Raw genomic sequence first — 14,280 nt, 5'->3', positions numbered from 1 at the left:
TGTTAAAATCTACCTAATTTATTCAAATGAAGAATACGCGGACATGATTTTCGTGTATGGATATTACAACGGTAGTACCACCGCCTCATAATAAATTATTGACAAAATTATATGCATATGGTATAAGGGGCGTACCTTTAGATTGAATCACCTCGTTTTTGAAAGATAGGAGACAATATGTAAGCTTGACTTATTGTGATGAACACGGTGGTTTACACAAAATTTTTAACTCGGAGAGTAAAGCAGTTGAAATAGGAGTTCCTCAAGGTTCAGTTCTGGGTCCGATACTGTTTATTTTATATACCAATGAATTAGATACTTTAATACCAGAAATGTTTCTTTCTATGTATGCCGATGATCAATCTGTTATTATTTCAGCTAAATCTGATAAGATGTAGAATATAAATGTAATAGGGTGCTAGATATCTTAAATAACTGGTACGTTTCTAACAAACAGCACTGTAATGTAGAGAAAACTCAGTATATAAAATTTCACAATCGTCAAAATATTTGTAATTCATTGATTTTAAAAATTGGAAAGCACAATTTGGTTAGTAATAATGTTATTAAAAGTTTTTGGGAATTGCTATTGACGAAGGTCTAAATTGGAAATTAGATTGTGAACAATTCAATATTAAGTTAATTTCTGTGACATATTTAATTCGGAATGTAAAATCTGTTTTAACTAAAGAACAACTACTTAATATATATTACGGTTTACTCGAGTCTAGGTTGAGGTATGGTTTGTGCTTATGGGGGTGGTTCAACTTTATTTTCAGATATTTTTATCGTTCAAAAAAAACATTAAGATGTACGGCAGGTGTTGCGAATACTGTGTCGTGTAGGAATATATTTAAGAATTTTCGAATTTTAACTTTATGTTGTCTGTGGATTTATGAATTATCTGTGTATGTGTATATAAATAAATATAATTTTTTGAAGAATAGGATCATTCACTGCATTAATACAAGGCAAAATGATAAATATCATATACATTTTTATAAATATAAAATTTCATTGAATTCACCGACATGTCTTGGTCTTTAGATTTTTAATCAATTATACTCGACGGCCAAAATTATAGATAGTGATTCATCGCTAGCTCATGGACTAGTAAGGGGGATAAAGCGTGCCGGGAACGAAAATCCATTGGCGTGTCTGCGTAAAAGGCAAAAAGATATAGAACAATATTGAAAAATACATAAAACATAACATCTAATATTTTTTACGGTTCGCTATAACCGGCACTTTGATCAATTTTAATTATTACAGCATTTTAAAACGTCCCAGTTGTGTTTTTTTAATTTATAAATTTATTATAGCCATGGAATTAGACCCCTCGTCTACGCTTATGCTATGACGTTTCTCAGGTCGGGCAAATCAAGTCCGTTTACACCCACTAAAAAAGCATTTCCCTATTCCCTACCAAGTGCAAAAGACAGAGATAAAATATAGATCGACGTTCAGTGTAACTCAGTCTATACACGATTATAGATTCCACCGATGTGCATGGCGAGCGGCACAAAGATAAATAATATTGAACCGTATAGAAATCATTTTATATTTTATACGCATTATGGTAATAGTGTTTTTATATTATGTATTAGTCACTCTTTATAATTTCGGCCGCCGAGTATAAGTGATCACATTAAGCATGCTAAAAGAAGTTTAAAAGTTGTTAAAAATGTGTTAAAAGGTTTTTTAGTCGAAAGTTGTTATTATACTTTAGACGAATTTTTTATGGTTTAGTTTGTAAGGCAATTATTTTGACAATTCCTATACAAATTTGTATTTTGTCTTAGAGGAAATAAAAATTATTATTATTATTATTATCAGTTATGGACTATCAACGACTATATCCAAACCGCTGTCTCCCAGACAAGCAAACGTTCAGTATCTCCAAACCGACTTGTGAAAGTTACGCGAAGAAACAATGCTGCAGAAGTGCTTGAGTTTGTTGAAAATGATCCTAGTATAAGTACTTGAATAATTTCTGTACTTACTGGACAAAGTAGGACGGCTCTGCAAGACATTTTGGGAGAAAACGGACTGCATCCCTATCATTACCTACCGGTACAAGTTCGTTCGTTCGTTCTTCCCACGGATCTTCCCCAAAGAGTTCGTCTTTGTGAAAAGTGGAGCAATTATCTGAATATACTTTCAAGAACCTTTTTCTGTAACGAAGCTAAATAGCTACAAGAGATGGAATCAACAATTTCCACAACGATCATGTGTGGACAATTGAAAACCCTCGTGCTATTCGAGAAACCCATTTTTAAAGAAGATGCTCCGTAAACGTTTGGGCTGGAATAATTAATAATAAAGTTATCGGACCATTTCTTCGATAGAAATTTGAACAGTAGATAGATATACCGGACTTTTTTGGAGAAGATCTATCGCTACTACCTCAGAACATTCCTCTTCAAATCAGAAGGACTATGTTCTTTTTATCTGATGGTGGTCTCATTGCTTAGCCACCGCGATTTCCGGATCTCAACCTGTTGGATTTTTTCATGTGGGGACATGTGAAGACACTTACCTATTCAATGGGATCAACTCATTGAGAAGATTCATGCAGCACTTGACGAGGTGAAAAACAATATGGATAACTACAACTGGGAACAAGAGCTTCGACACAGGATTGAGTTATGCATTACACAAGGCGGTGGTCACATTGACAGCTTTAATAATTACAGTCATTACGCTTTTATTAAAATAAATAACATTTTTTCTAAGCACTCTAGTCGCAACAATGTAATTTTCTCTTTATCAACTACCCACACGATCTGGCAACTTCACACCCCGATATCTCAAGAACCATTGGGAATTAGGGAAAGTTAATAGAATCATTTTTGTTTAAAATTAGTCATAGAATTCATAAGTATCTCGGATTTCTCCGAATGTTTTTCTTACTGCGTAAAAAAGTACGTTTGTCTTTTTAGTGAAGAATATGTAATTAAATACATATCAATTTTAGTTAGCTCAAAATAATATATATGGAATGTTCATATATATTATTCGCGAATAAATGTATCATTGATTCAAGAAAATATTATTAAAAATAAAAGAAAGAAATTAATTACCGAAGAAAATACGCAGCTTAACAAAACGAAAATTAACTTCTGATAAAGATCACATCTCAAGCAGCGATCAGTATCTGCTAAAAAAAAATATATAATTATCAACTAGTATTTTACAGACTATAAAATTGCGTGTTACAACACATTAATTTTTAATTTTAATTACCCATAACTGACTGATATAAGTATAATTATCAGTTCAGAGCCTTTGATGCAATAATTGCTTAAATGCATAAAAAATAATAAAACTCATTATAGAATTATGTAAAACAATTATAATTGTACATAATTATCAGACCAATTTATCTGATCACGTTGATCAGTTTTCAGTGAAATAGGTATCACTTTTCGAAAAACAAGAGTAAAATACTCAATTAATTTTGGGATAAGAAAGTAACAACGTATTGAATTTACTTTATTTTAACTTCTGGGCCGGGAGTAATGAACATGTTGCACAGAGCATGAAGTACACTGCGATTTTCGCGCCCAAATTAAAAACAATACCAATAAACAATTAAATTTATGTGAATATACGAATGCATCGTAAAACGACTTGGTGTGGAAATATTACAAAATATTTCTATCCAATGGAGACACACTGATTTTTTTCAGGGATTGTTTAAGACACCACAAAAGAAAAAAAAATTATAAACAAAACAGATAAGTATTTAATTTTTTTATTACTTTTTATGTTCGTAACGTATAAGTAATAATTTTATTTTTGTTTTTACTGAATTATAAATTACTTACATACCTATACATATCATTTATTTTCAAACAATTGAGTACTATCATGGAAAATAATTAAGTATTACTTAAAAAAAATACCATCACCAAAAGAATATACTAAACTTCTAAAGGACATTTACATATGATACATCTTTATAATCTGAGCTCTACATTGGCTTTATGAACATAAGATGACACTGTTTAACCTTTCGCTCATTCAATTTATTAAGAACTTTCGACCTTTCATCCTTAAATCAGCTTCTAGAATCTCGTGTAAGTTAGTACGTAATGTCGTTTATGAGGTCACAAGGCATGTAATCTAGATCATCAGAACCTATGCAAACAGCGTGAGTAACAGACTGAGTTTCATTGAAGATAGAACAATTTACTGTAAAGAATAAAAATGTTTACACGAGAGAAAACCGCTGGGCAGAATTTGTGTACTAAAATTCTCATTTTTACAATTACTCAAGCATTATTCAGAAATAAGGGGGAAAAATAGAGAGCGAAGGTGAAATAAATTTTAAAAATTTAGTACCATGATGTGTACTAACAGTATGTACAGGGTGGGCAAATAAGCGAGGTAAGCGGCTGTATCTCAGAAACTAGTGATCGTAGAGAGCTACGGTAAAAAATTTTATAGGTAAAGTGGGCAAGGGAAAATGCTGGAAATTATTTTCAAGTTTCCAAGATGGCCGCCAGTGGGCGTTTCCACCATCTTGAATTACATAAAGTTACGTTTCTCGCGATTTTCCCCAAAAAGTATATGTGTTTTAATGTTAACTTAAAGTCGAACATTTTTTGTAAAAACAATTTTTCTCTATCTTTCGAAATAAAGTGGTGGGGGGTATTTGAATGTTGTTTGAAATAAATGCCTGTAACTTCGAAACGGCTTAATGGATTTGGATAAATTTGGTATCATTGAAAAGAGCATTTCTTGGGCTTTTAGGTTTCTCGTAATCATGACAGTTGCGACCTACACGGCCGCCGATAGAGGGCGTTATTCGATATTATAACCAAAATATTGGATTTTCTCAAAAAATTTAAATGCGATGATATGACTTTTTTTAGACTAGAAAATAGACAAATGACCAACCAATAAGCCTGCGCAAACCGCATCTTAATATTTTTTTCCTAACTCAAATTATTAAAAAAAATACTTAACCAGGAAAATTAATATATCCCCATTTAAAAATGCATCGGTTGCTTTCGATAAGAAGGCAACTTTTTTTTGTTAAACAGTGAAAATCTGTATATATGTAACTCTTGGTAGGTACCTAAACATAAAAGACTTACTAAAAGTTCTTTCAGTAGCTTCGAAAGCGTTAAGTTCTGAGTAAAAATAGATTACCCTGATAATATAACTAAATTTTATTCAGAATTTGAATGAATGAAAATGTAATACAGTTTTTTAAATTAAATTTTCTAGTCTTTTAAAAGAAAAACGCATTTACCCTGACATATCGGGCCTATGATTATTTGTTATAATGTTAAACCAGAAGTGTAGGTTCAATTACGCATAGAAATTTATTATATATTTAATAAAATGTCAATAATGATAATAATTATTATAATTATGAAGAATGTTATCTAACGCGGAATATTATAGAAGGCCATATTTTGTTTGAATTTCTCAACAGTCATTAGGAAAACGATCTTATAAGGACAGACCTAAAGATACAGAAAGAAATTTGTTTTTAGATATGTGTCCGTGTAGGTATATTAAAAAATTAACCTAATTTCTGCAACGACAAAAAGTCAGATTTCTTTTCCTTCATACTACTTATATCTATGAAAAATAATAAAGAAGTGCATACAAGGTACTTAACAGCTATTTATAAGTACGAACTTAATTTTTAACTCATGTTTTAATATAATAGAAATTGACTATGAAATTATTTACTTAGCATGCCGTAAAACATTAATTAGGTACTACATAAATAAACATAATTTTACATAAGTAATCAAGTTATTGATTAAATTCTCTAACAGTAGATAATAAATAACAATAAATTTATAAGAACAGTTTCTTTTGTAAATGTTTTTTCTTGGAGCCCTGTTCTTTTAAATTCAGAATAATACTGCTCCTGGAACCCTCTTTCTGAAATTTAGGATATTAAAATTTAAAAAAAATACTCTTACTGTAAGATAGCTATCGAAAAATCATAAGGTACAAACGCATTAGGGTTTGTTTAAATCTATTACAATAAAGAAACCTTAAGTATACAGGATCAATCAAAAAGTCATGACGAAATAAAGTTGCTTTTTCTTTAATAGAACACCCTGTATATTATTCCATATTTAAATTCTTCTCGAAATTCTAAACAAATTTCATATAGCACCTCATCAGGTACCTAAACTTATCCGTTTTCGAGATATCGAACTTTGAAAATCATTTTCTTATAAATTATACAAAAATATTTTCCCCATTTTTGTAGTCCATCAAGTTACCTTTGAAAGCTCCTAGCTCCATAACAACAACGAGTCGTTATTTTGGCTAATAGTGTTTATTTTATAAATAAAAAATTAAAATTTAAACACTGTATCTAGGAAACGAAGCATATTTCGACCTACGTTTATCAGAACTTGTTTTCACAAAATAACTGGCAACGATCCTCTAAAATATTTCGCACTTATTTACGAACACCCTGTATGTTATCTAAACAAAGACGACGGAATAAAAATGTATGTACCACCGTATGAATAAAACGGCTTTAATCCGTGATCAATTCTTTTATTTTAATTTAAAAAATAAATCGACCATTAATTCAAAAGCGCATTACAAGAACGCGTATTAATAATTTACACACCATTTAGCAGAAGCCTCGACAGAAACTTTATTGCGTTTCTAAAACAAAATATTGGCCAGTTGTTCCTACGTTTCTTATTTTCATAATTTATAGCTATGCAAGAAAGTCAAAGGGTCGGTTTTGTTTAGTATAACATTTTCGTACTTCAAAACTGATACAGAATTTTTTTTTTCTAGTGGCATAATCGAGGGCATAATTATCTCGATAATTATGAAGACCGCCATGTCTATACTTTAAAGAATGGACCAAATTTCACGACTAGATTCTACAATAAAAATTAATAAAGGTAGTTCTTAGAAAAATTTATGGATAGACTTTTCGTTTCCAATATACACTGAGATTAAACTTTTATTTGTCAGTAATTCTCGAGGCAATTGTTTTCTTTTGTAACATAAGGAATAATATTTCCGACCTAGGTATAGTTTCACTTGAATTGAAAAATCTAGTGTTATGTAAATGTAATTAAAGAGATTGTTTTCCAATAAATGATACGCCTCTGACTAAAATTAAAGAATTAGACATTTGGAATCCCCAGATATTACCTATACTACAAAAAATGTTTCATATTTATAAAATGTACCATTGTCTAGAAAGACTGATTTTCATTCAGTGCTGCTGTAATTTATTACTCGTTATAACTTTTTGGTTTTTAAGTTTAGGAAAAGAAATCTAAGAAAGTAGTATTTACTAACTGGAAATAGACGATTAGGTAGGTATATTAAATTTTATATACCTAAGGTTTATTAAAAACGCATGACGAATACATTTTTTTAATGTAACATCCGATATATACTAATTCATGCTTGAATAGAAGGCTTTTTTAGGCTTACAATAATAAGGTATGATGGGTTTATTTATAATAATATGACCACATTTACTTTTGACATGTTATAATAATAACTTTCTTAGCATTAGAGACGAATTCATGAAATCTCCTCACTGTAGTCCTATTCAAATACCAAATAATATACAAAGTGTTCTATTTAAAAAATAGTAAATATTGTCTAAATTTTGTCTGTCACTCTTTTTAAATTAAAACATACTTTAATACTTATCATAGGACACTTTTTCACAGTAGCCATTAGAATAAGGCAATTTTAAGCTTTGGAGACTATTGTAGAGAGCATTTTACTAACTACTATTCCGAGTATGGGTGAGATATTATAGCACATAAAACATAGGTAACGAGAAGCATAATATGCTATATGATGTCACATCTATCATGTTATGATTACTTATTAGTGTTTACTGGTATAGAGTATCGCTTTGTGCTCAAATGATAGACAGAGAACGGGGTGAGCTGAAAGACGACGCATGCGCGCATTGTACAGAGTGGCCACGCGAAAATTACCCCCACCACTTTTCTCCGTTACTTTTCGAGATACAAAAAAGTTTTAGAATCAAAATTGTATAAATTTTCAAAAATGTTATTCAACACACTATAAAGTATTGGATGTCACAGTCACATTTCCATGATTATTAACCTAACCTAATTTGTTTTTTAATGGAACACCGCCAAAAGAACTTTTCAAAAATATTTTATATAGATGTGATACTCATCTTTAACGGTTTTCGAGATATTACGTATTTTAATATAGTTTTATGTCCTGTCAGCTAATATTTAACTTGGTAAAATAATGTAAAATGATTGCAGAAATGTTGCCAAATAGTAGCAATATACCTATTATGTTTTAGCGGAACGCAGTATATATTCGCGGTATAATTGCATTGTAATCATTTGAATGAGTTTTTCAAAATAGAAGGAACGGTAAAGGGAATTAAACTTCTGAGGGTTGGCCACCACGTTCACCGGATCTAACACCGTTACATTGTTTTCTGTTTAGAACTTTAAAATTCATGGTACATCCACATCTACAAGTTTATATCGTTTTTGGCTCGTTGGTCTCTGAACATGCTACAAAGTCTTAGAATTAATTTAGCAATCATTAAACTGAATAAAGTGGGAAAGAAGGAAATAGCAAGTTTATGAAACGAAATCTCTAAATCCAGATAACCAAAAAACGGTTATTCAAAACGACATACAATGTATACCTTTCTTTAAACAAAAAACTCGGAGAATAAGAATTTTTGATGATTTAAAAATTCAATACGTCAAGGCACAAAAAAGTTATGATAATTTAAATGCAGGTAAAGTTATGTAGGTGGCGCCCTCTAATAATTTGCAGCAAATTCGAAACCAGATTTCAGATTTCAGTTTTCCGTGAAAGAAAACTCCTATTTAGGTACTACAATTAATAATAATTATTATTATTGAAGAAAAAATAAAATCAAATTGTAACTTCAATACCCCGTATCTCGAAAACTATCAAAAATTGGACTAAAATAACTTGGATTAGATCATATTTTGGCCCTACCAATATGTGGTAGAATTTTGTCCTGACTTTTTAGAGACACCCTGTAGAATCAGTACTTCTAAATTGTTCATTTTATTCTGTTAACATGTGTAAACACTTTGTTGGAAAATTACATAAATAAATAAATACTTCCATTTCATAGTCACAACTTTCTTATTTAGCATTTTTCCAAATCTAAAAAACCAGAAAGTTGCCACGTTTGTAACAAATAATAAATTGGGCAACATTGAAAAATCAGTTTCTATGGATGTGAACTCGGATGTGAAATAAGATAATTTTTTTTCAATAAAATAAAACAATTTTTATTTTAATAAGAGGCATATCATAATAAATATCTAATACCTATAAATAACTGTAATGACATTTTATTTAAATTGGCGTGCAAATGTCAGTTTATTTTTTTTAATAAATGATATGCCGTTGATTAAAATAAAAATTGTATTTAGAATTCACAGATATTTTATTATTCATAGATTGTTTCAGAAATAAATACCATGGTCTTTTAAAAGATTGTACATTAACTTATACTTTGTGATATGAAAAAAATAAGAATCTTGAAAACCAATAAAACGACAAAAGCATGTATATATTTTAAATTAAAATAGACTATTTTATTTCATGTTAGAAGTCTATATCTTCATGTACCTAATTTGATATGATTTGAGACATTACTAAAATTAGATTTAGATTTTTTTAACTCCAACACTGTACTGTGTCTTAGAAATGAAGCGTCTAGAATTTTTATATGAATTCCCCCATTAATTTTCAGCGTAGAATCTAGTGGTGATGTATGTAGGTACTTAATATGTACGTATAAATTCGGATTCAAAAGTCTGGGAAGAAAAAGAAGTGAACCTTTTTTACATGATTTTTAAATACCAATGTTTTATAGGTTTCTGAACTTTTTTGAATTCCAGACGACTTTTTACAAGGTCAACCATTATACTATCTGCAAAATATTAATAGCTTTTGAGTATGTACATACCCCAAATATAAAATAATAACGGTTTATAGCACAATAATAATTAATACTTACGGCTAGCTATGTCATGTCGCCGCATATTCATCATGTTGGCACGGATTCTCAGTGTATTTCCAATAATTTCAACGTTTATGCACCGGATCACAAAAAAAATCGGCGACGTTCAATGAGCGCCGGATTGTTCACGAACCAATTACACTTCGGGAGTAATAGGAACAGCCAACAAACAATGTAAACACAAAAAAACAACGCCGTCCAACAGTGACAAAATTAATAAAAACGGATTCCCACACACACAACTATTACCAAACAAAGTTCATATCTACGAAAAATCACAACACGAAAACTCGAACAAACGAAAAAATAGCAATGTCAAAAAAGTGGCGCGAAGTTACGTCGATAAAAAATTAGCAAAGTACACACCTTCGTAAACTTGCACAAACTGAAACCATAAACGATTTGAACGAGTCAAAACACTACGACGTGCTACGCACGGGGCCTCTGCGCACGATCCGAGGGTAAGGCCGTGAGGTCGTCGCCGATTCATTGGCTGTTGCCCTACAATTTTTACGTCACCGACACGTGGGTGATTGATTTTGCAACGATTAAAAAGAGTTTTACTACGGAATTTTTCATGCTTCGCATGATTTTAATTTACGCAATGCCAAATTCTAGTGTATCGCAAATATTCGAACGCTTTGTTCGACTCATTGGCGAACTGGTACGGCCCATCTGTTAATATTTAACGATACGTATCTATCTATATACAAAATTTCTCGGTAAATGTACAAATGATGTACCTCAATAGATATACAAATACAACGTGACCCAATAAAAGCCTGAGCATTAAGAGGATTTTTTGAAACTCTGTTCCTAAAACATTAAACTAGGGAATTAAAATGTGATGCCTTATTCCACAACAAAAATTGTTTCATCGTAATCTTTAACAAAAACATTGTGGCGTTTTAATTTAATTAAATTTGATTTTTATTTTTTCAGTTTCTACTATACAGGGTGTTCCGTAATGAATTATACGGAGAGTAACAGGTGATTTGTGACGTCATAATAATCTGGCCAATCTGACCAATATGACCTTAGTTCAAAAGTTAATAGTTACAGGGGTGTTAAAATCGAAACTTTATTTTCAAATTTTTTAAATAACGTTAGAAAGAATTGATGTACTTAAACGAAATTTGGTGTGCAGGGATTTTTTGACATGAAAAATTCAAATTTTTGTCATAACTTTCACATACATTCTAGAGGGCGCCACTTACGTCGCCTCTCAAAACTTTTATAGTTCATAAATTTGTTGCTACACACTGTATCTTATTTTCTGATAGCAGCGTCTCTTTTTCTATCACTTTTACATAAAAAGGTATACTTTCTTGATATCGGTAGGCATTACCCTTCTCAAGAAATTTGTATTTAAAAGATTCAATGTGATTTCAACTGTAGATTCACTTTATCACGAATTTAAAATTAATGTGTAGTGTGGGTTCATAGAAGATCACTTACTGGGTCCATATGAATTACCACCAAGTCTAAAGAATAATTCTTATTTAAATTTCCTGCGAACTGAACTTTTTGACGATATGGATACTTGGCCTTTAGACATCAGATAGAGCATGTGGTTCATGCAGGATAGGGCGCCAGCTCATTATTCTCGTGAAGTGCGTACTTATTTAAATGAGCAATTTCCTCATCGATGGATTGGAAGAGGAAGTGAATTCCAATGTCCACCTCGCAGTCCTGATTTAAATCATTTGGATTATTAGTTGTGGGGCCTCTTGAAAACATTAGTTTATTCTCACTCAATTAGCAGGCGACAAGAATTATGGAACCAGGTATTGAATGCCTCACAGTTTATTAGAAATCAACCCAACATATTTTTTAAAGTCCGTAAATCTTTAACAAAAATAATTAGAAAATGTATGAAAGAAGATGAAAGCCATTTTGAAAATTTAATAACATAATTCACGGTTATAATGTACTGTTCAGTTCAGTAAAATAAAAATTAAATTCTTTAACTCATGTCATACATTGAATTTTTTAAATGTAAATATCTCGAGAACGGTAATTCTTAGAAAAAATACATGTTTTATGTAAAAGTGATAGAAAATACAGTGTGTAGCAAAAGATTTATGAACTATAAAAGTTCTGTCGGCCTAAGTGGCGCCATCTAGAATGTATGCCAAAGTTATGAGAAATTTTAAATTTTTCCGGGATACCAAATTTCGTTTAAATACATCAATTATTTTGATTTTGACACTCAGCTATTGGACTAAGGTAAGTTTAGCCAGATCACATATGAATTTTGCCATCTTCCTAATTAAATATATCTTATTTAAATAATCGCGAGGCAAGTGATTGGCCAATTTCAGGAAAATTTCTAAAACTTCTCATTTGGCTCATAAAAAATATTATACCATACCTATATACATTCTGTCCCAAAAAACGACAATCCGAGCACCACAGACTCCTGAGATCAAAATAAGGCGATTTGGACATATTTACCTATATACAAGGTGTTAATGATAAGTTTTGCCAAACTTTAATGGCGAATTCTACAGACAAAAATAATCAAGATTTGCCCTATAAAAATTTTTGATAGGACGCTTCCCTACATAGATACAGGTTATTAAATTATTCAAATATTTATATTATTTTTCCTGTAACTTCACTGGCATAAAAGATTGTGTGATAAAATTTGGGGGATGACATTTTTTAGTAGGAACTATTTTTTCATGTATAACTTATTCCAAAATACACTCCAGTGGCGTAGTTATTGGGCGAGTAGGGGACCTTTTTTGAAAAAAATCGTACGCCACTGGTTTTTAAAATGTACAATCAATTTGTCCCCCTACTTTTTTATAGGGCAAAAGTTGATTTTTATCGGTAGAATACGCCGTTAAAGTTTGGCAAAATTTATCATTAACACCCTGTATACAAAAATGCTCTCTTTAAAATATGCAAGACGCTAAAGTAGAATTTTTAAAATCGTTTTTTTTAATACATCCGACAGTTTTCGAGATATTAACTTCAAATTTGACAAAGATATTTATTGCATAGCAATTGTTATGAGTTTATAGAGATTTGTGTACTTAAAAAAAACAAATGAAAATCGGGGTTGCCATGATCTTTATACTCCCCAGCTATTTTATAGGTATACAGGGTGTTTCTTAATAACGTGCTAATATTTAAGGAGGTTATTCTTGAGTCCTATGCCCTAAATGTCTTAACTTTTGTACTACAGGGTGCTAAAGTTTTATGAAAAAACATTTTTTATGACAACTTTGGTATTACCCTAGATATTTTTTCAAATTTGGTACACGCCTTCTATTCATCTAGATGCATTTTCTGATGTACAAACAATTTTATTATTTTTGCCAATGGCGTCTGTACAGGTTTTGTATTGAATATTTTTGAAGAAAAATATGTTACACCACATTTGCTCAGAAAGGAATGAGAATTTCAAACATGATTTTTACTTTAAGAAAAAGCAGTGGCGTAACATATTTTTCTTCAAAAATATTCAATACAAAACCTGTACAGACGCCACTGGCAAAAATTATAAAATTGTTTATACATCAGAAACTGCATCTCGATGAATGGAAGGCGTGTACCAAATTTGAAAAAATATCTAGGGCAATACCAAAGTATATAATCATAAAAAATGTTTTTTCATAAAACTTTAGCCCCCTGTATTTCAAAAGTTAAGACTTTTAGGACATATGTTCATATGAAGTTTTTTTCTTAAAATGGACCCAAGAATAACCTTAAATATTAGCACGTTATTAAGAAACACCGTGTATACACCTATGGATTTTTTTTCGATTCTTTTTGGTACACAATTTGCGATTATTTAGCCTTAGCTAGAAATCTTTAATGTGTCCTTCTTCTTCTGGGCCTAAGCTTTGTAGGAGCGAACCCACTTTAATAACTCCTAGGTCATCGTGATGTTGATATCGGTTTCAACGAGGGGAGCAAAATTTTTAAAACGAACTGTACATAAAAGTACATAATGCTTTATGATGATGATGATAACATCGAGCGGAATTTTGATAAATAATAAAAAAGGACATGTTTTTAACCAAGTTAAAAAAAAACTTTCGAATAATATACCTAATGTCTCGAACACAATGCATCATTAAACAAGTTCTCAATAAATTACTGCAACTAAAATTATGTAAATACTCATACATTATTAGTAATGGTCCTGTATTAATAATAAAAGTACATTTCAATCAACTTTTGTATCAGAAATAATTTTACTATTTTAAAAAACAACTTCTTTCTGCCAAAGT

The 14,280-nt window shown here is 30.8% G+C and overlaps 1 protein-coding gene across 3 annotated transcripts in view; it reads right to left on the bottom strand.

Annotated features, from left to right (window-relative positions):
• The window catches only part of LOC108906939 (growth factor receptor-bound protein 14), a 700,528-nt gene extending 690,125 nt beyond the window's left edge, over positions 1-10,403 (bottom strand). For all 3 annotated transcript variants that reach the window (XM_018710384.2, XM_018710385.2, XM_018710388.2), the window contains exon 1: positions 10,031-10,403. In XM_018710384.2, coding sequence (XP_018565900.1) covers positions 10,031-10,064 — 34 coding nt within the window. In that variant the 5' untranslated portion in view covers positions 10,065-10,403. The remainder of the gene's footprint in view (positions 1-10,030) is intronic.
• Positions 10,404-14,280: the final 3,877 nt, after the last annotated feature.

The sequence above is a fragment of the Anoplophora glabripennis genome, unplaced genomic scaffold (genome assembly GCF_000390285.2).
Source record: "Anoplophora glabripennis isolate ALB-LARVAE unplaced genomic scaffold, Agla_2.0 scaffold244, whole genome shotgun sequence".
Classification (NCBI taxonomy): Eukaryota; Metazoa; Arthropoda; class Insecta; order Coleoptera; family Cerambycidae; genus Anoplophora; species Anoplophora glabripennis.
The sequence above is the reverse complement of the archived record's forward strand: the minus strand, read 5'-3'. Positions and strand labels throughout refer to the sequence as shown.